Consider the following 21992-nt stretch of genomic DNA (forward strand, 5'->3'; position numbering starts at 1 on the left):
GAGTGGGTAGCCATTGCCTTCTTCAGGGGACCTTCCCAACCCAGGGATCAAACCCAAGTCTCCCATATTGCAGGCAGGTTCTTTACTAGCGGAGCCACCGGGGAAGCCCCCTTCAGAGAATAAGCATATAGCATTCATGCTAAGCTCAGGCTTATCAAGAGTCAGGACTTCCCTGGTGGCTCAGTCGCTAAAAATCCAGCAGGTGGATTTTCTAGTGCCAAAACACCAGGAAAACCCCCTTTAGAGAATAAGTGTATAGTTGTTCATACAAGAACTTTCATGTCTTAAAGGATTAACTATCCTGTTTTTTTCTTTAAATAGAAAAATACTCATTTCTGCTTTTTTCCTGGGCTCTTGTCTCTCCTTTTTAAAATTTTATTTACTTGTCTAATTTTGGCTGCGCTGGGTCTTCGTTGCTTTGCACAGGCTTTTTCTAGTTGCAGCGAGCAGGGCTTACTCTAGTCGCAGTGCTCAGGCTTCTCACTGCGGTGGCTTCTCTTGCTGCAGAGCACAGGTTCTACTGCACAGTCTTCAGCAGTTGCGGCTCATGGGCTGAGCCGCTGTGGTACACAGGCTTAGTTGCTCCATGGGCATATGGGATCTTCCTGGATCAGGTATCGAGCCTGTGTCTCCTGCATTGGCAGACACATTCTTTACAACTGAGCTATCAGGGAAGTTCTGTTCTTTTTTATATTAAATTTTAGGCTATTTGTTGCAACACTGACAATTTATGGCACAAGGTTTAATATAGTTTTTCTGAAAAGGTAAATTATTCAAAGCAGTCCTAAAGCGTATGTCAGATAAGTTATATTACTGTTACTATGTCTTGATTCTTATTTCTTGGTAGATTATTGTGGTCAATTTCTAGTGTAGTGTAACAAGGAGAGTAACAGTTGAAAATCATGTCAAGTGTGTGTGTCTGTCTGTGGTGTATTTAGGTCTGAAAGGAAGCCTGGCTTCTTAATTCTTGGCAGAAACCCATTTTTCCCCATTTAAAAAAAAACATATATACTATATTTGGTTAACTTGGTGTTTCAGAAATCTTGAAAATATGCCAGATGAAATAAAACCAGCTATATTCCTTTTATCTAGCTAAATTATTTCACATACAAGATCTTACACTGAGTTTAGAACTCTAACCATTGGAATTTATATTGTGATACCCTGATAAAAGTGTTTACACTGTGATGATCTGGAGCAATAAGTGTCTCTAATGCACAGTGTCTGTCTTCCAGATTTGGTTTGCTATAAATGTTTATATTTTAAGTTCTGTACCTTGACTAAAGATAAAACTATTCTTCTTAAGTGTTTGCTAGATAAATGTGTTTATTTTTCTGAGGCAAAGTTTTCTTAATATTTTTAATTAGTAAGTTTAGCTGACTATTTACTCTTAGTCTTATTTCCAGGCTTGAACTTTTGTCATAAAGCTGACATACAAGAAAATAAAAGTATATTCTGCTATATTGTTTGCTTTTAGGAAGGCATTTATTACTGAAATAATAATATATATATACGAATTTGGACAAATTTCATCATCTTTCATATGAGGCAGTAGTAAAGTGAAGGGGTGCATTTATAGTTTCAACTTGTATTTATCACACCATTTATTTCTTCACAAGCTAGTCATAAAGCTTGTAAGAGTGTACTCTTGTACAGACATGTTTAAGGGCAGCACTGTTGGGTTTAACTGAGTTGAAAAATAATGTTCAAAATTGTGACTTAAATTTCTTATTGACATAAAAAGTATAATCCTTTTATTTATTTTGTATATACTACTCTTATCAGTATTATACTACTTATACTGTCTCCAGTAAATCTGAGTCATTAGTGGACTTACAGAACTTATTATCTGATCTCAAGTATTGTATAATGGTAAAATCAGAATCCAAATCCATATGAAACTTTTGCTTGTATGCTAAATGGGTGTTTTTACATCATTCCCCAAGTGCTACTTCAGTTTTGATTATCTATCTTTGTTATTCAGGATCTCGTCAGTACTTATAGCGGGTTAGCCTGTAATGAGAGATATTTTCAATTGTCTAGAAACTACCATGTTAAGAGTTTTTCATTTTGTGTGAATGTTGAACTCCAGTTATGAGAAAAATGTTTTGTGAATCCATGTAACATCTTAACCAATGGGCTACCAGCACAAGCTGTTACAGGAGTTAAATAGATTATTTAAATGAGTGAGCTAGTTGAGAGCTGGCCAATAGTTCATATTGTTTTAAGCTACTGATGGGAATACCAGACCACCTGACCTGCTTCCTGAGAAATCTGTATGCAGGTGAAGAAGCAACAGTCACAACTGTATGTGGAACAACAGACTGGTTCCAAATTGGGAAAAGAGTACATCAAGGCTGTATGTTGTCACCCCGCTTATTTAACTTATATGCAGAGTACATCATGTGAAATGCCACTCTGGATGAAGCACAAGCTGGGAGAAATATCAATAACCTCAGATATTCAGATAATGCCATCTTTATGGCAGAAAGTAAAGAACTAAAGAGCCTCTTGATGAAAGTGAAAGAGGATAGTGAAAAAGTTGGCTTAAAACTCAACATTCAGAAAACTAAGATCATGGCATACGGTCCTATCACTTCATGGCAAGTAGATGGGGAAACAGTGGAAACCATGAGAGACTTTATTTTCTTGGGCTCCAAAATCACTGCAGATGGTGACTGCAGCCATGAAATAAAAAGACGCTTGCTCCTTGGAAGAAAAGCTATGACCTACCTAGACAGCATGTTAAAAAGCAGAGACATTACTTTGCCAGCAAAGGTCCATCTAATCAAGGCTATGGTTTTTCCAGTAGTCATGTACTACTGGAATGTAAAGAGTTGGACTATAAAGAAAGCTGAGTACCAAAGAATTGATGCTTTTGGAGAAGACTCTTGAGAGTCTCTTGGACTGCAGGGAGGTCCAACCAGTCCATCCTAAACTAAATCAGCTCTGAATATTCATTGGAAGGACTGATGCTGAAGCTGAAACTCCAGTATTCTGGCTACATGATGTGAAAGACTGACTCATTTGAAAAGACCCTGATGCTGGGAAAGATTGAAGGCAGGAGGAGAAGGGGACAACAGAGGATGAAATGGTTGGATGGCATCACCAACTCGATGCACATGAGTTTGAATAAGCTCTGGGAATTGGTGATGGACAGGGAAGCTTGGTGTGTTGCAGTTCATGGGGTCGCAGAGTCAGACACGACTGAGCGACTGAACTGAACTGACAGGCCACACAAAAACAATTTTGGGTCTCCAGTTTGTAGCCTCTGATAAAAGTTTGCCTTCTCTCTGCTGTTCACACATCCCTCCAAAATTATACATACACTTATTTATTGGGAATGGGTAGCAAGTGGTTTAAACTCCTTCCAGAGTATACGATTAAATATAGCTTTCTATTTTGGGAAAGCCTTGTAAAATGTATTTGAAAAGTAATATTAACTGGTCTAAAAGATCATCTTTCCAAACCACACTTGAGCTCACTTTATGGTGTTTACTTTCTGTCAAAACTTAGAAAAAACATTCACAGTTAACTTCCATAATATAAAATGTCTGTCTCATTAGGCATTAAAGAAGCATTGGTCAACAGGTATAATGCTGTTAGACTGTATAGCTAATGTGAATGTGGACATGACCTCCCAAATAGATCAAAGACTAATCTCTTTGACAGTTACAAGATGGCAGAACTTGCCATGGGCCTTTTGCTGCTGCACATTGAGACTATTTGTTTGGAAAGCATGCCTAAGGGATGAGAATGTATTTATAAGGATGAGCAGGTAAAAGTAAAAGGTTGTCTTTTGACATTTCAACTAATCCTTTCCAGCCTTTGGTTTACTTAACATTTAGGCTATTTGCTGGCAGGAGAAACTGGCTTTTTCACATATGCTTTATGTCATTTTAAATTGGGCATTGATTTTTGTGCCTGATAATTCCTAAGTGTACAATGAAATAGATTCTGATGTCATTAAAATGAGGTGTACTAGCTTTCTACCCTTTCCAAACTCTTACTTTTGCTTTCCCTAATTAAATGTGTTCACCCAAAGACAATTTTTAAATTTATTTTTAAAACTTCTTCTTTATATAATAAAAAATATTTCAGAGTTAGCTTTTATATATATTTACTTTCAAAAGTTTTTTTTCTTTACTTTTTACCTAAAATAATTTCCCTAGGTAAAATATTGGCAGTATTTTAAAGGCCATTTGGATTGTAAGAACTTGAAAATTTTCAACAAGTTGAACTAATGTACTCATACGTAAAAGTTAACTCATTTTAAGGAAAAATAAAAGACTGAGGAGATAGAATTTTGTTTATTTAACCTAATATTTGCTATATTGGGCTTCCCAGGTGGCGCTAATGGTAAAGAAGCCACCTGCCAATGCAAATAAATGTAAGAGACCTGGGTTCGATCCCCTGGAGTAAGAAATGGCAATCCATTCCAGTATTCTTGCCTGGAAAATTCCACACATAGAGGAACCTGGTGGGCTATAGGCCATGAGATCACAAAGAGTCAGACATGATTGAGCATACATGCACGCTTTTGCTGTATTGCCTCAAATAACTTATAACTCAGTTCAGTTCAGTCACTTATTCTTGTCAGACTCTTTGCGACCCCATGAACCACAGCATGCCAGGCCTGTCCATCATCAACTCCTAGAGTCCATCCAAACCCATGTCCATCAAGTTGGTGATGCCATCCAACCATTTCATCCTCTGTCATCCCCTTCTCCTCCTGCCCTCAATCTTTCCTAGCATCAGGGTCTTTTCAAATGAGTCAGCTCTTCTCATCAGGTGGCCAAAGTATTGGAGTTTCAGTTTCAGCATCCGTCCTTCCAATGAACACCCAGGACTGATCTCCTTTAGGATGGACTGGTTGGATCTCCTTGCAGTTCAAGGGACTCTCAAGAGTCTTCTCCAATACCACAGTTCAAAAGCATCAATTTTTCAGTGCTCAGCTTTCTTTATAGTCCAACTCTCACATCCCTACATGACCACTGGAAAAACCATAGCCTTGACTAGACGGACCTCTGTTGACAAAGTAATGTCTTTGCTTTTTAATATGCTGTCTAGGTTGGTCATGGGATAACAGTAAAAATCTCAAAAATCTTTAAAGATTGTTGTAGGAATTAAATGAGATATGATGCATATTAAGCACTGTACTGTGCATGGAACATTATAGCAGTTTGATAGATATTGTTATCATTTATTAATAAGATCTTTGATTCCCCACTTTTCCAATTTTGACTGTAATTAGCTAACTCATTATCAATTTCTGTTCTTGGTTTAGAAATTATTTATTTAACATGACTTAAGCCAAGTTTATCTTCTTCCTTAAACGTACTTTTTGTCTTCTCTCGGTGGGTTACTGGATTCTGTCAATGACTGGCAACTGTTGAGTCATTTTTGACTTTTCCCTCTCTAATGAGCCCTGTCCCCATATCTTTGTTACTTAAGTTCTGTGTGTTATGAACTGGGCCTCCTCTCCCTTCTTTGCCTTTCCTAGTAAGGCCTTCATTACCCTTGTACCAAATACATGGCATGATTTTGTTTCTTAACTTCTGTACACTGTAATCAGAGTTACACTTGTATTTACCTGATGCCCCTTTGTACTCATTGTTTCTATTCTTATAAGCTCTTGCTAGCCAGAAAATATTTTTCACTTACCTTTGTATTCTTACTGCCTATCACAGATACCTTGCACACAGATACCACTGTTCTTGGTTTAGAAATTATTTATTTAACATGACTTAAGCCAAGTTTATCTTCTTCCTTAAATGTACTTTTTGTCTTCTCTCAGTGGGAAAAATTATACATATTAAACAGAATTTAGTGGGGTTTTTTTGTTACCAAAAATTTCTTCTTTTCATTATATCAAGTTTTATACTTTAGATGCATATTTTTAATGTTTCTACAGCATTCTTGAAAGCAGCTTAAAGCATAACTCCCCTTTTTCATTCAGTGTATGAAAAATGTAAAATCATAATACATTATTTCCTTTCACTTAGAACTTGCATTTTATAATACAACATTGTAAATTAGCTATGAAAAGTGAAACTGAAAGTAGCTCAGTTGTGTCCAACTTTGCGACCCCATGGTTGTAGCCTGCCAGGCTCCTCTGTCAAAGAAATTTTCCAGGCCACAATATTGTTCTCTTCTCCAGGGGATGTTCCCACCCCATGGATTGAACCCAGGTCTCCTGCATTGCAGGCAGATTCTTTATTGTCTGAGCCACCAGGGAAGGCCCCCCAATTAGCTATATTTCAGTTTTAAAAAATAACTTGCATTTTACTTTTTACAGGAAAAAGTTCATTAACATATATTTGAATAGGTCAGTCTGACTTGTGTATACCATATGTTCTGATCATGTATATGTTCATCTCTTTTGAAATGATATCATTTTAAAGATTCTTATGAAGACCAGATGAAGACTGGGTATGTGGTACCCATTGGTGTGGAACTTCTACTACTAGGAATGTAGTTTTATGCCCTGTAATTAATTGAGTCTCTTTGAAAAAGTATATGGTTATAATATCAACTTCAGGGACTAGATAGTCCAGAAAATATGCAGAAGTTGGATTTAACACAGTCTCTGTGTTACTGTCTAGATAGAAAATGAATGTAGATGCAGTCACTCAGAAAAGTGAGAAATTCTTGATATCCTTTAATAATGGAGCCTTTGAGGTAGTAAATATTCTATCAAATGCATTAGTAGTTTCAACCTTGATTTTTAAATTTGTTTAGATTATCATCAACTGCCTTTATATGCTTTGATTTTTTTACACTAACCAGTGTCTTCGGTGTGTATAAAGTTATTTTGCTCTAATTGATGTTTCATTATTTCTATTGATCTGTCTTAATATTTACTGAGTACTTTTTCTGCCTTCTCCTTTATGTTGTTAAACCCATTCGGTGAATTTTTTTCAGCTATTCTATTTTTTTTTTAATTTCTATTTGGATCTTTTTTATATTTCCACTTTTCTGCTGAGATTCCCTGAAGTCCAGTCATTAAACCATATGTTTTTAGGTTATTTAAATATATTTATAACAGCTAAAGTCTTTGCTAATGCCAATGGCTGAGCCCTTTTTCAGTTGGTTTCTATTGACTGCTTGCTTTTTCCCTGACTACTGATATCTTTCTAGTAATTCCTATTGTAGAGTGGACATTGTAAATGGTACATAATAGAGATTCTGGATTCTGTTATCATTCTCTAGAGAACATTGATTTTTATTTTTTAGGCAGATCAGTTAGTAACTGATCATTTTGAACTTATATAGACACGATTTGACAATATATTTGGGGAGATGTGGGAAAAGCTCAAAGTACAGTCTTTAAATTGTTTCCCTGTGGTTCTTGTTAGCTGCTGCTGCTGCTGCTGCTGCTGCTAAGTCGCTTCAATCATGTCCGACTCTGTGCGACCCCATGGACAGTAGCCCGCCAGGCTCCTCTGTCCACGGAATTCTCCAGGCAGGAGTGCTGGAGTGGGTTGCCATTTCCTTCTCCAGGTTCTTGTTAGGGTTTGGTTTAAATCTTTTTGTGGGAAGTTTAAAACTGGCATTGCTCTAAATTGTGGTCCTTATTCCTAACGTGATACCTGGCCATTTGTATGTATGTGTTGTGTGTGTTTTCCTTTATTTTTTATTTAAAATATATATCTTGGCTAAATTTCCATGTCAGCACATACAGATCTATTTCTTTTTGTATAATAACCCAATATTTATCTCAGAATAAATGTAATATATTTCATTGATCACTTGATGTCCATTTTGATTGTTTCTTAAGTTTCTTCAATACAAAGATGTAATAAATATCCATGTACACACTAATATTTATCTATAGTTATTGGAAAATATAAACACATTTGGTAAATGTTTTTCATTATTCTACAGATGAAAACAATGGAAATGTTAAATTTGCATTTCTTGGTTTATTAATAAGATTGAACATCTTTTCATGTCAGTTACCGTTTATTGTTACCAGTTAGCCATTTATCATTCATCTTTGATGACTTGCTTTCTCACAGATTATTTATTTTTAGTGGTGAAATTTTGTTATTGATTGTGTATTAGGTAACAGAATAGTTTTTCATTTGACTTTCATTGTTATTTCTGGTCTGTTTTGAGGCCAGGAAAGATTTTTACCGCAGAAATAAGGGATCCATCTTTTTAAAACCACGATCAAAGCCGGCAGAAAGTTCGGCACAGCACTGTATGGACCTCTTTTTTCCCCAGTTTCTTTGAGATATAATTGACAAATAAAAATTGCATATATTTAAGGTGTAAAATGTGGTGACTTAATTTATATTGTAAAATTACTATAATCAGGGTAATTAACATAAACATTGCCTCACATAGTTACTATTTTTTCAGTGTGTGATAAGAACACTTAAGGTCTTAGAATATTTCAAGTGTACAATACATTACTATTGAGTATAGTCACCATGCTATACATTCAGATCCCAGAACTTACTTATCTTATAACTGAGAGTAACTGATAATTTATACTCTTTTACCTAGTATCTCCCAATTTCCTCTACCCCTCACCTACTACCTAACCACATACTTTTGAGTTCAATATGTTTAGCATTTTTAGATGCCATGTGTAAGTGAGGTCATGGCTGTGTTTCTCTCTGTCTGGCTTATTTCATTAGTATAACATCCTCCAGGTCCATCCCTGTTGTTACAAATGACAAGCTTTCCTTTTTATGGCCAAATAATATTCCATTGTATGTACACGTGTGTGTGTATAGTTTACACTTTATCCATTCACTCATTCGTCAATGACGCCTGGGTTGTTTTCATGTCTTGCATATGTGAAAAACGTTGCAGTGAACGTAGGATTGCACACATCTCTTCAAGACAGTGGTTTTATTTCTTTTAGCTATATACCCAATAGTGGATTGCTGGATTATATGGTAGTTCTATTTTTAATTCTTTGGGGGAATATCCATACCATTTTTCATAATGGCTGTACCAATTTATGTTCCCACCAGCAGTGTATAAGTGTTCCTTTTACTCCATACTGTTGCTCACACTTGTCATCCTTTGTCATTTTGGTAATGATTAGTGATGTTAAACACCTTTTCATATACCTATTGGGCCATTTGTGAGTGTTCTTTGAAAAAATGCCTGTTTGGGGCTTCTGCTCATTTTTAAATCAGGTTTTCTTTTGTTTTTTACCTTTTTTGGTTGTTGGTTGCATGAGTTCCTTTTATATTTTGGATATAAACCTCTCATCAGATGTAGGGTTCTCCTGTTCCGTAGGTTGCCTTTTCATTTTCTCAGTTGTTTCTTGTATACAGTGCTTATATATGAGCGTTTTAGTTTAATGTAGTCCCACTTGTTTCATTTGCCTTTGTTGCTTGTGCTTTTGGTGTCATATCCAAAAAATCATTGCTGAGACTAAGGAGCTTTTTCCTGTTTTCTTCTGGGAGTGTTATGGTCGCAGATCATACATTTAAGTCTTTAATTCATTTTGAATTGATTTTTATATATGGTATAAGATAAGGATCCAGTTTCATTCTTTGGCATGTGGATATCCAGTTTTCCCACCACCATTCCTAAAGAGACTATCCTTTCTCCATTGTCTGTTCCTGTTGCCCTTGTCTAAGATTAATTAGCCATATGTGTGTGAATTTATTTATAAACTTTTCCTTCTGTTGGCCTGAGTGATTTTATGCCTGTACCATATTGTTTAATATAAATAAAATTTATAAATTGATGTAAACCAAACTTTTGATTACCAAAGTTTGAAATTAGGAAATGTCTTGCCTTCAGCTTTGTTCTTTCTTCTTAATATTGTTCTGCCTATTGAGGGTCTTTTGTGGTTCCATACAAATTTTAGAATTGTTTTTCTATTTCTGTAAAAAATGACACTTTGATTTTGATGGAGATTTTATTAAACCTGTAGATCACTTTGGGTAATAAGGACATTTTAACAATACGAATTATTCCTATCCATAAACACAGAATCTTTCCATTTATTTGTATTTCTTCAGTTTATTTCATCAGTGTTTTATAGTTTTTAGTGTAAAGGTTTTTCACCTTCTTGGCTAAATTTATTCCAAAGAATGTTATTCTTTTTGTTGCTATTGTAAATGGGGTTGTTTTCCTCATTTCTTCTTTTTCTTTTTTGGATGGTTTGTTGTTAGTGTATAGAAACACTATTTAGTATGTTTATTTTGATTTTTGTATGTTGATTGTTGTATCTTGCAACGTTACAAATTCATTTATTGGTTCTAAGAGTTTTTTGGTAGATCTTTAGGATTTTCTACATATAAGAGCATGTCATCTGCAAACAGTTTTACTTCTTCCTCTCTGATTTGGATGCCTTTTATTACCTTTTCTTGCCTAACTGCTCTGGCTAAGACTTAGTACTTTGTTAAATAGAAGTGGTAAAAGAGGGCACCTCTCATTCCTGACTTGAAAAACATTTAGCTCTTCACTTTTAAGTATGATGTTATCTATGGGCTTGTCTCTATGGCCTTTGTTATATTGAGTTTACATTTCGCTATGCTTCATTTTTGAAAACTTTATCTGAAAGGATGTTTAATTTTGTCAAATGCTTTTACTGCATCTATTGAGATAATATTTTTATCCTTCTTTTTGTGGTAGTGGTGTGTCACATTTATTGATTTATGTATGTTGAACCAATTTGTATTTCAGGGATAAATCCCACTTGATCATGATGTATGATCCTTTTACTGTTCTGTCGAGAGTTTTTTTGCCACTCAAAATACTGGCCTATAATTTTCTCTTTTTTATAGTGTCCCTACATGCTTTGGTATGAGAGAAATGGGGATCTCTTAAAGTAAGTTTGGAAATGTTCCCCTCTCTTCAATATTTACAGAATCATTTGAGAAGAATTGGTGTCAATTCTTAGTAGAATGATGTTGATGCTTAGTAGAATTTCAGTTTCACCAGTGAAGTTCTCTGGTCCTGAGCCTTTCTTTGTTTGAGAGGTTTTTGACTACTGCTTTAATGACCTTTTTTATAGGTCTGTTCAGATTTTCTGTGTCTTTGTGATTTAGTCTTGTTAGGTTGATTGTTTCTAGGAATTTATCCATTTCTTCTAGGTTATCCACTTTTTAGCAAGTAGTTATTTATAGTAGTCTCTTATTATAGTTATTTGTATTTCTGTAGTATCAGTTGTAATCTTTGCTTTCATTTGTAACATTGCTTGACTCCTTTTTTTTTGCTTAATTATTTAGCAAAAGTTTATCAGTTTTAAATATCTTTAAAAAACAACTCTTAGTTTTATTGATTTTTTTTTCTGTTGTTTTTTTCTGGTCTGTTTCATTTATTTTTGCTCGTCTTAGTAGTTTCCCTCCTGCTGAGATTAGCTTGTTCTTCTTCTCTCATTTCTTAAGATGTAAAGTTATGTTGTTTATTTGAAATCTTTATTTTTTCTTAATGTAGGCTTTTTTTTTTTTGCTATAGACTTCTTTCTTAGAACTGCTTTTGCTACATCCCATAGTTTGGTTTCTTGTGTTTCCATTTTTGTTTGTGTCAAGATACTATTTGATTTTTCTTTTGATTTCTTTGACCCATTGATTGTTCAGGTATATATTCTTTAATTTCCACATATTTGTGAATATTTCAGTTTTCCATGAGTATGAGTGAACTCCAGGAGTTGGTGATGGATAGGGAGGCCTGGCGTGCTGTGATTCTTGGGGTTGCAAAGAGCTGGACACAACTGAGCGACTGAACTGAACTGAACTGAATGTTACTAATTTCTAATTTCTTACCATTATAGTTGGAAAAGATACTTGATATAATTTCAGTCTTAAATTTCTTAAGACTTATTTTGTGGCCCATCATATAGTCTGTTTTGGAGAATGTTCGATGTGTACTTGAGAAAAATGTGTTTTCTATACTGTAGATTTAAACCAAATTGTAACAGTAATTGGGGCTTCCCAGGTGGCAGTAGCAATAAAGAATCTGCCTGCCAATGAAGGAGACGTAAGAGACTCAGGTTCGATCCCTGTGTTGGGAAGATCCCCTGGAAGAGGAAATGGCAACCCATTTCAGGATTCTTTCCTAGAGAATCCCGTGGACAGAGAAGCCTGGCAGGCTGAAGTCTGTAGGGTCACAAAGAGTCAGACATGACTGAAGCAGCTTAGCACACATTTTCTTGTTGAAAACTGAGCATGACAGTAATTACATTGAATATAAATAGTCTAAACATCCCAATTAAAAAGCAGAGATTATCAAGCTGGATAAACATGAAATAATGAACTACTGATGTATGTTTCAACATGAATGAATTCCAAACTCATTATGCTAGATGAAAAAAAGAAACAAATGGTTACATACAGTGTAATAACATTTACATAGAATTCAACACAAAGCAAAACAGAAAACAGATCATTGGTTGACCAGGTCAGCAATAAAGGAAATTGCCTGAAGAAGGATAGAAAAAAATTTTTAGGGAGTGAAAATATTTTAATTATGATTGTGATGGTGGTTACATTTATTAAAATTTATCTACATGTACATTAAAAGTTTGAGAATTTTGTCATAGATAAATTATGTCTAAAACTGATTGATATTATCACAGAACTGATTAATTATGTTCATGTATGAATTTAGGTAGTGTTAAAGTGAATGGAAATGTTTTAAATGACCAAAAAAAAAAGTTTAGTATAAAAAAAAAAATCTTTCTACCCTAATTAAATGATATTCAAAATGTTAGAAGTTAATATGATTTTTAAATGAGCTTTAATCATCTACTGCATTCTTTATATTTTAAAATTATAGGTTGAACTGAAGAAACAGTATAATGATCAGCATTCAAAATTAAGAGGTCTTTTACCAGGTCGTCAATGGTATGAAATTCAAGCGTACAGGGCCTTAAACCAGGCCCTTGGTAGGTAAGTGGAGTGAAATTTAGTGTAACACTACTGTAATATTATCTCCAACCAGGACTATGTGTACAGCTAGTCTTGCTGCTTTATTCCTTATAAATAAATTTGATGGAATTCTATTTTACTGGAACACTCAGTACTGGTATATTCTCAGTGATAGATATCAGAAGTGAAAGTTGAAAGAGTCAGTGAAATAAATGAAATGCAATATTTGCTTAAGTTCAAAGATTTATGATTGGTCAGTGAGTATACAACAGAAGTGCTCAGTAGATGTTTATAGAATTTCACCACCAAACAATAAAATTTTACCTTGTGAACATCAGAACCCAAATGATGATTTTATGGGTAAAAAGCAAACTAAGAACAATTAAAACAAACTGTGTTCATGGTGCTAGAGAATACCGCTCCCTGACAGTAAAATTTAATTATAATACTCCTTTTTCCAAAGACTGTGGTCCGTTAAGATTTGTGCTTTGTGGAACTAGTTTTTAAAACACCATTTTATACCAGAATTTCACATGAGGTCCTACAGCGGAGTTCCCCAACTCATTCTCATCCGTGGCCTGTTAGGAACTGGGCTACACAGCAGGAGATGAGCAGCCAGTTAAACTGGAAACCCATCCTAACCATCTTCCCCCCCACCCCACCCCCCAGCTGCCATCTGTGGAAAAATTATCTTCCATGAAACTTGTCCCTGATGCCAAAAGGGTTGGGGACTGCTGTCCTACAAGACATCAACACTTTAAACTTATGAACACTAAAATTATTAGATTATTTATAATCTAATTTAACATTTTATCATTTTCTATTTCTGAAATTATAATTAGTTTACGCATATAATAGTTTTTTCCTGTGAAGCTATACAAATAAAATTCAGAAAATTCAAACAGAAGAACACAGGTTAAGGGCAAAATCACGAAAACATGGCTGTTTGACATATTTTCAGTTCAGCCAGAAGACCTGCAGCTAACCATTGCCTACCCTAACCAATCTAGAAATTATAGTTTTCTTGTGTCTTGTTTATTCACATTAGCTCATTTATACCTGAGCAGACCAGAATACATTTCTGTTCAGATTTACATATGCTGATGACATAGGACTGCAACAGCTAAAGTAAGTCCTAAAACACATCACCTACTCCCCTCCCCATCATTTCAGAATGATATTCTGTAGTTGTTTCTGTTCAAACTGAATTATTCAGTTCTATGTTTAACCTACTGATATGGTTAAGTTGCCGCCCTTCTCTTCCTAGAAATCCCACTTGTACTTGTCATCAAGTTGCACTGGAAATTGTCCTTGAAGCATTCCATCTACTTACTTTGTCTCTCTCTGTTGGTTGACCTGTTTGTTGTATTAGAATTTTAATATTCAACAAATAGTTTCTAGGGGAGACTGAATATTTGTTTTTAAAATTCTTGACTTTTAGTTACTTTGTTGAATTTCAGGAAAATAAATATTTTTAGCTCAGTTGATTATTTTTTCTCTCAGTATGAGCAATACCTTGAATTTTCAGAAACCATTTGAAGCAAAAGTATATTTGTATCTTATTTTGTCATATAAACTTTTCTACCTATATTAAGCAGTTGTGAAGATGAAATTACTTGCCTAATGTCACGTAGCTGCTAAATGCACTTTCACGTCTTAAACCCACCTACATTTAAAACCTTAAGACTTGCTTTTTCATCCTTATGCCCTGCCTGTATCCACTAAAATTCTCACTATTAAATATAAACATCTCACTATTAAACTATTAAACATTCCATATCTTTTCATTAGTCTTTGCCGTCACATTCAAGTTACATACAATTCATCTGGTAAATTTACCAGTTAAAACCTAGTTGAAGAGGTCATGTCCTACATGAAGACTTTTTAAAATTTCTCCAACTAGAGTTATTTACTCTGTAGGAAACCCATAGCATTTTATACTCATCTCTGTTATAACATATATCTCATTATATTGGAATAGCCTGTTTATATATCTGTCTCCTTCCTCCCTAAACATGTATTAGACATTTTTACATTCTTAGCAACTTTGTCTCATCTTGGGGCATAGATGCAATGTATGTACTTGTTGAATTAGTGAAAAACGCCATGTTCAGTGCTTTTCCAGCTATACCATGTGGAGCAGAGAGTTTCTAGAGCTTTGAAACATACTTTTCAAGAATTTCAGAAAAGCATGTGTTTATAATATTGATCTATAATACTATAGGTTCATTATCTCATTAATTAAAAAGTGACAGCTTAACTGTTATTTTACTGATTTTTAGAGAAATGGAATCAACAAGTAGCAACTTATTACAAAGAAACATCCACTAAGAAAATCAAGTGAATGTTTTACATCATATGGTAAAATTTGTAATGTGTATTGATTGACGTAAAAGGTGCTTATACTAAGGCACTGTTCTTATAAGAGATATGTCTAGAAGGACTAAAGTAAGCAGAAACAAATTGAGTTTAAAAAATGTTATCTTTTTAAGCCCACATGGGACTCTTAGCGTATTTGAAGTAATATAAGCCCATGAAATGTAATAACAGCTTTCAGGAATGTACCAGATGGTTTTGTGACCAGGTTACAACTGCAGTTTAAGTTTCCTAACGGTTCTGCTTTACTGAAGTATAATCTTTGTCTCAAGTGGGCATAATTCATTTGAGCAAGGCAGTATGAAAACAATGGGAAAAAGAAAAGGTGAAACCTTTTTCTCTGAACTATTTTGTTAACTTAATGCCTTTCTGTTATAGAACACTTTAAATATGAACCAAAGTGGGACCATGATAGAATGGCACCCTGACTTTACATTGATTTTCAACATTTTTATAAAACGGTGTTATTATATAACAATTGACAGTATCCATCCTCTTATCCTGCCCTTCCAATTTTGTGGTTGGTCTGATGCCTTGGAACCTATGGATTACTTTAAAATATCACAAAAGAGTATCATATAAAATTTAGGTTTTTTAAGTCCATATGGAGAAATCAAACATTTATATTAATTTTCACCCCCTCTCAAAATCCCATGATGGTAAAGGAATAAAAATGTCAAATCTATAGACATGAAAAGAGTGGGAGAAGAGATAATAAGAGATGAACTGTCAACAAATTTTGAACACAGAAAAACAGATGAATGACTGAATGACTTAACAGGCAAGAGAAAGCTGAAATTTAAATTTACAATCATGAAAGCTAATAAGATCTTCCAGATTTAAGCACAGAAAAACTTGGGACTTGGAGCTACTCTAGAATTGGTTACATGTTAGTATAAGAAGTAGTTAGACAGCCCGCTCCATCCAGGTTTACTCTCTGGATATAATGAACTAGAGAGTTTATATTCTTTAACTATGGGTACAGCTAAGAAGGGGTAAAAGATGGGGGGTAAGAAAAGTCTACTTACTGAATGTGAGAACGCTATTCTCTTTTTTTCCCTCAGCTGACGATCATATCTTCAAGGCAGGACAGTGCAGTGTTCTTTCTAAGACAGGTGGACAACCCTGTCTTATGTTGGTCTGATGCCTTGGAACCTATGGATTACTTTAAAATATCACAAGAGAGTATCATAAGGTGGAATTCCTTGTAGGTGGAAGAACTTGTAGAAAACAGAAACAGTGTAATAGAACAGGGGTTGGCAAACTGTAACAGGCCAGACAAGAATGTTTTATGTTTTTCAGGCTATACACAGTCTGCATCCATATTCTTTTTTGTTTTTTATTTAACCTTTAAAATGTAAATACCATTCCTAGATTGTAGGCTATACAAAAATATGATGTGGGCCAGATTTCCTCTGTGGACTGTATTTTGCCAACCCTGGGACAGAAGAAAACTTTATAAATTTCTATTGGTAATATCCATAGGGAGGTAAGGTAGTGCCTCTGTAAAACAAGAATGGAAAATAAGAAAAAGCTCCTAGACATTAATATGGTAGCAACAGATTTTAAATATAGAATTGGATTTAGGAGGGAAAAATTAGAATTTCCCACATCCAGAAATCAAAGAGAAATAGGAAAGAAGAACTAGAAAATTAGAGGAGCAGTATGCAAGAACCAACTTCTGATAAATAAGAGCTCTATATGAAGAGACTGGAGAAAATTTTTAAAAAAATGTCAAAAAATAATTCAAGAAAAATGCTTAGAATTGAAGAACGTAGTTTCCTGATGAAAAGACACACTCAAGCACCTGTAAAGGGGAAGAGCTACAAAGCACCTCACTATGCAGTTTCAAAGTACCTAAGGTAAAGAGAAGGTCCTAAAACCATCCAGAAAGAAAAAGACAACTCTCATACAAAAGATATGGAGTCTAAATTGAAATAGACTTCTTAAAAGCAACACCAGAAGCCAGAAGACTGTTGAAAATTATCTTCAACTATCTGAGGAAAAATTTTGATTTGCAACCCCCAAATGATCAATAAACTGTAAGACAAATAAAGCCTTCAGTGTTAAAGGACCTGAAACGTTTGCTTCAAATGCACAGTTTCTCGGTATTCTACTGAAAGATATGCTTTATCAAAGGAGAAAATTCAGAAAGAGGAATACCAAGGATGCGGGAAACTGGAGTTCCAACCCAGAAAAGTGGAATTCCCAAAACAAGAAAGAAGGTTCTGGGATGAATCTGTGCTGTAGTCCCATAGTAGTTAGTCTAGATTGGTTTTTGAGGATGGAAGGTTTACCCATATTGAAAAAAATTCACAGCTGTCACAAAGTGAGAATTAATTAATGATAGAAAACAGAAAATTAAGCAAGAACGGGAGAAAGAGAGTTAGTAACTTCAAGGTAGACAAAAACATACGAGAAAGGGAATGTAATCATAGTCCATCATGTAATTTCATCTATACATGATAAGCCACTGAATATTGATTTACAAAAGAATTGTGAAATAACTGTACTAGGAGATTGGAGAAGAGTGAAGTTATCAGTAATATGAAATAAGCATCTTCTGTAGGAAGAATCCGTATATAATTTGTAGTGGTTAAAATCCAAGACAAATGACCACAAGAACTATCTAAGGTATTTTAAATTAATTGTTTCTGAGATTGGGAACTGAAGATGTGGTATGAGTAGGCAAAAGAGAATTCTGTTTTTATTAAAACTATTATAATATTATAAAACTGTTTGACTTTTAAGCTGTGCTTGTGTATTTCATTAAGAATTAAAATTTACAAGCTAAAATTAACTTTTTACAATGTCTGGAGGTTTCAGTTCTAGATAAGATAGAATAAGTGCATTCTATACTGTTTTAAAAACCTGGATAAAATACATAGAGCTGCTATTTGAGTACTATGAAAAGTAAATCATACAAGACAGGTTGATAATTTGAATTCTGATCTTCTTCCCCAGTGAACTGGTTGGAATAACTATATTAATATCAGGACAAAGTAGAATTCAGAACAAAGAAAATTACAGGGGTGCTAAAAGGAAAATTACATAATGGTAAAAGGGTCACATCAAAAAAGACATAGCAGTCCTAATTGTGTATTCACCTAAAAACAGAACCTCAAAAAAATGACACAAAAGCTGACATCTGAATAGAGAAATAGACAAATCCACAAGTAAAGTTGGAGACTTTAAAATTCCTCTTTCAATAATACTGGGTTGGTCAAAAATTTCATAAGATGTGATGGAAAAACCTAAATGAACTTTTTGGCCAACCCAATAGCTAGCAGTAGGAAACAGAAAACCAGTAAGGAGATAAAAGATTTAAACAATGTTGTTAAGCAACTAGATCAGATTGACATTATAGAGTACTCCACCCAACAACAGAATAAACATAACCTAAAGAACATGTACCAATGTAGACAATATCCAGGGTGACAAAGTTAAAAGTTGTTTTGAAGATTTGAAAGCAATTAATAAGAATTATCTCTAAGGGAGTTGAAAAGGTTGAAGTTGGTATATAAAGCCCATTTTAAATATGATCAAAGAACTAAGAAAATTATGTCTAAAGAACTATAAGAAACTATGGGAATGATGTTTCACCAAGTGAAGAATATCAATAATTAAAATTTTTTAAAAAAGAACCTAATGGAAATTCTGGAGTTGAAATGTATAATAAGTGAAATGAAAAATTTATTAGATGGGCTCACCAGCAGTTTTGAGCAGAAAGAAAAAAGAATTGATTTCTAGTATGAGGAACAGATAGAAGAAGAATGAAGAATAATTAAAATAGCCTCAGAAAACTGTACAACCACATAAAGCATACCAACATACACATAAAAAGAGTCTTAGGGGGAGAAAAGAGAGAGAAGGGAACATAAAGTTTTTTTTTTTTTTTTGAAGAAATAATGGCTGGAAACTTTGCAAATTTGGTGAAAAACATTGATCTCCACATCTCAGAAAAGCAGAAAACTCCAAGTGGTTTGAACCCAAAGAGATCCATACATCAGAATGTTGTGATCAAACTATCAGAAGACAAAAAGAAAATCTAGAAAACAGCAAGAGAAAAACCATATATAGGATCTCTTCGATTAGCAGATCTTTTACTGAACACTATGGAAAGGAGGCAGCAAATTGAAATATTTTAAGTGCTGAAAGAAAAAGACCATCAGTGGAATCTATATTTGGCAAAATTATACTTCAAAGATTAAAGAGGAAGTAGAACACTTACTTCTTGGAAGAAGTTATGACGAACCTAGGAAAAAAAAAAAAACAGAGACATTACTTTGTCAACAGAGGTCCGTCTAGTCAAGGCTATGGTTTTTCCAGTAGTCATGTATAGATGTGAGAGTTAGACTGTAAGGAAAGCTGAGCGCCGAAGAATTGATGTTTTTGAACTGTGGTGTTGGAGAAAACTCTTGAGAGTCCCTTGGACTGCAAAGAGATCCAACCAGTCCATCCTAAAGGAGATCAGTCCTAGGTGTTCATTGGTAGGACTGATGTTGAAGCTGAAACTCCAATACTTTGGCCACCTGATGTGAAGAGCTGACTCATTTGAAAAGACCCTGATGCTGGGAAAGATTGAGGGCAGGAGGAGAAGGGGATGACAGAGGATGAGATGGTTGGATGGCATCACTGACTCAATGGACATGGGTTTGGGTGAACTCCGGGAGTTGGTGATGGACAGGGAGGCCTGCTGTGCTGCAGTTCATGGGGTCACAAAGAGTTGGACACGACTGAGTGACTGAACTGAACTGAGAACATTTCCAAAGAAAAACCAAGAGAATTAATCTTTGGAAATTTTAATTATACAAGAAGCACTAAAAGGAGTCTCTTTCTTGCTAAATGAAAGGACACTAATCAGTAACTTATATCCACATGAAGAAATAAGGAGGATCTGTAATTTCATAGGTAAATATAAAAAACAATATAAGTATATTTTGGTAGCTCTTTTTCTCCTGTTTGATTTTTGAAAGTAACTGCATAAAGCAGTAATTTTATGTCTGTGGTAATAAGCATGGGTCTTGGGGGTCCCAAAAACCATACTTAGATTTAGTTATTCACCAGGAGCAGTGATAGATTTAGCAAACAGCTGAATACACACCTAAGAGTTGTTGCAGTGAAAGGATACAAAGCAAAAACAGCAAAGAGAAGGCACACAGGCAAAGCTCCAGGGGAAGTCAGGCACAATCTTCCAAGTGTCTTCTCTCAATGGAGTCATACAGGACACTCTTAGATTCCCAGCAATGAATTGTGGTAAGCTGTGTGAAATAATTGCCAACCAGAAGAGCTTGTTAAAGACTCAGCACCCAGAGTTTTTATTTGGACTGGTCATATAGGCAGTCTCTGCCTAACACTTTACCAAAGTCTAGACTCTCAGAAGAAAAGCACATGTTTGGCATTAACCTTATTTTTGCACAGACATTTTAGACACAGTGAGACTTTCTTATCAGTTTGTGATTGGAACCTTCCTGAAATCTAAAAGCCAACCAAGGGCTGCTTTTATATGCAGACACTTTTAGAGATAAGCAACTTGGCCTGCTGTACTCACTTTTCTGCACAGGTGTAATGTTTAAAGATAAAATTTAAATTAAAGTAATAACACTGTGAGAGGGGAAGAAACTGTAATTACAGGAGCAGTGTTTTTGGATACTATTGAAATTAAGTTCATATCAATCCAAATTAGATTTTATAAATTAAGGTGTTTATTAAAACTCTCAAGAATTATACAAAAAAGATCATAATGACATGGATAATCACAATGGTGTGATCACTCACCTTGGGTCAGACATCCTACAGTGTGAAGTCAAGTGGGCCCTAGGAAGCATTACTACAAAGCTAGTGGAGGTGATGGAATTCCAGCTGAGCTATTTCAAATCCCAAAAGCTGTTAAAATGCTGCACTCAGTATGTCAGCAAATTTGGAAAACTGAGCAAGTGACAACAGGACTGGAAAAGGTCAGTTTTCATTACAATCCAAAGAAGGAAGGTGCTAAAGGATGTTCAGACTACTGCAACAGTTGTGCTCATTTTGCATGCTGGTAAGGTAATGCTCAAAATACTTCAGGCTAGATTTTAGCAGTATGTGAGCTGAGAACTACAAGCTGGGTTTAGAAAAGGTAAAGGAACCAGAAATCAAATTGCCAATATTTGTTGGATCACAGAGAAAGCAAGGGAATTCCAGAGAAAACTTCTGCTTCATTGACTATGTGAAAGCCTTTGACTATGTGGATCACAACAAACTGTGGAAAATTCTTAAAGAGGTAAGAACCAGACCACCTTACCTATCTCCTGAGAAACCTGTACACAGGTCAAGAAGCAACAATTAGAACCTCACATGGAACAACTGACTGGTTCAAAATTGGGAAAGGAGTATGACAAGGCTGTATATTGTCGCCATGTTTATTTAACTCTGTGCAGAGTACATCACGTGAAATCCCATCCTGGATGAATGAAAAGATGGAATCAGGATTGCCAAGAGAAATATCAACAACCTCAGATAATGCAAATGATGATACTCTAATGGCAGAAAGGGAAGAGGAACTAAAGAGCCTCTTGATGAGGGTGAGATTGAAAAAGCTGGCTTAAAACTCAACATTCAAAAAACTAAGATCATGGAATCCTGTCCACTTCATGGCAAATAAAAAAGGAAAAAGTAGAAGCAGTGACAGATTTTTTTTTCCCCCCCTTGGGCTCCAAAATCATTGTGGATGGTAACTGCAGCCATGAAATTAAAAGAAGTTTGCTCCTTGGAAGGAACGCTATGACC

At 34.9% G+C, this 21992-nt stretch overlaps 1 protein-coding gene across 1 annotated transcript in view; it reads left to right on the forward strand.

The window, feature by feature from the left end:
- BRIP1 (BRCA1 interacting helicase 1) overlaps positions 1-21992 on the forward strand; it is a 184866-nt gene that overhangs the window by 145556 nt on the left and 17318 nt on the right. The window contains exon 17 of the mRNA XM_012185233.4: positions 12757-12869. Within this exon, the coding sequence (XP_012040623.1) occupies positions 12757-12869 (113 nt within the window). The remainder of the gene's footprint in view (positions 1-12756; positions 12870-21992) is intronic.

This window comes from Ovis aries, chromosome 11 (genome assembly GCF_016772045.2).
Source record: "Ovis aries strain OAR_USU_Benz2616 breed Rambouillet chromosome 11, ARS-UI_Ramb_v3.0, whole genome shotgun sequence".
Classification (NCBI taxonomy): Eukaryota; Metazoa; Chordata; class Mammalia; order Artiodactyla; family Bovidae; genus Ovis; species Ovis aries.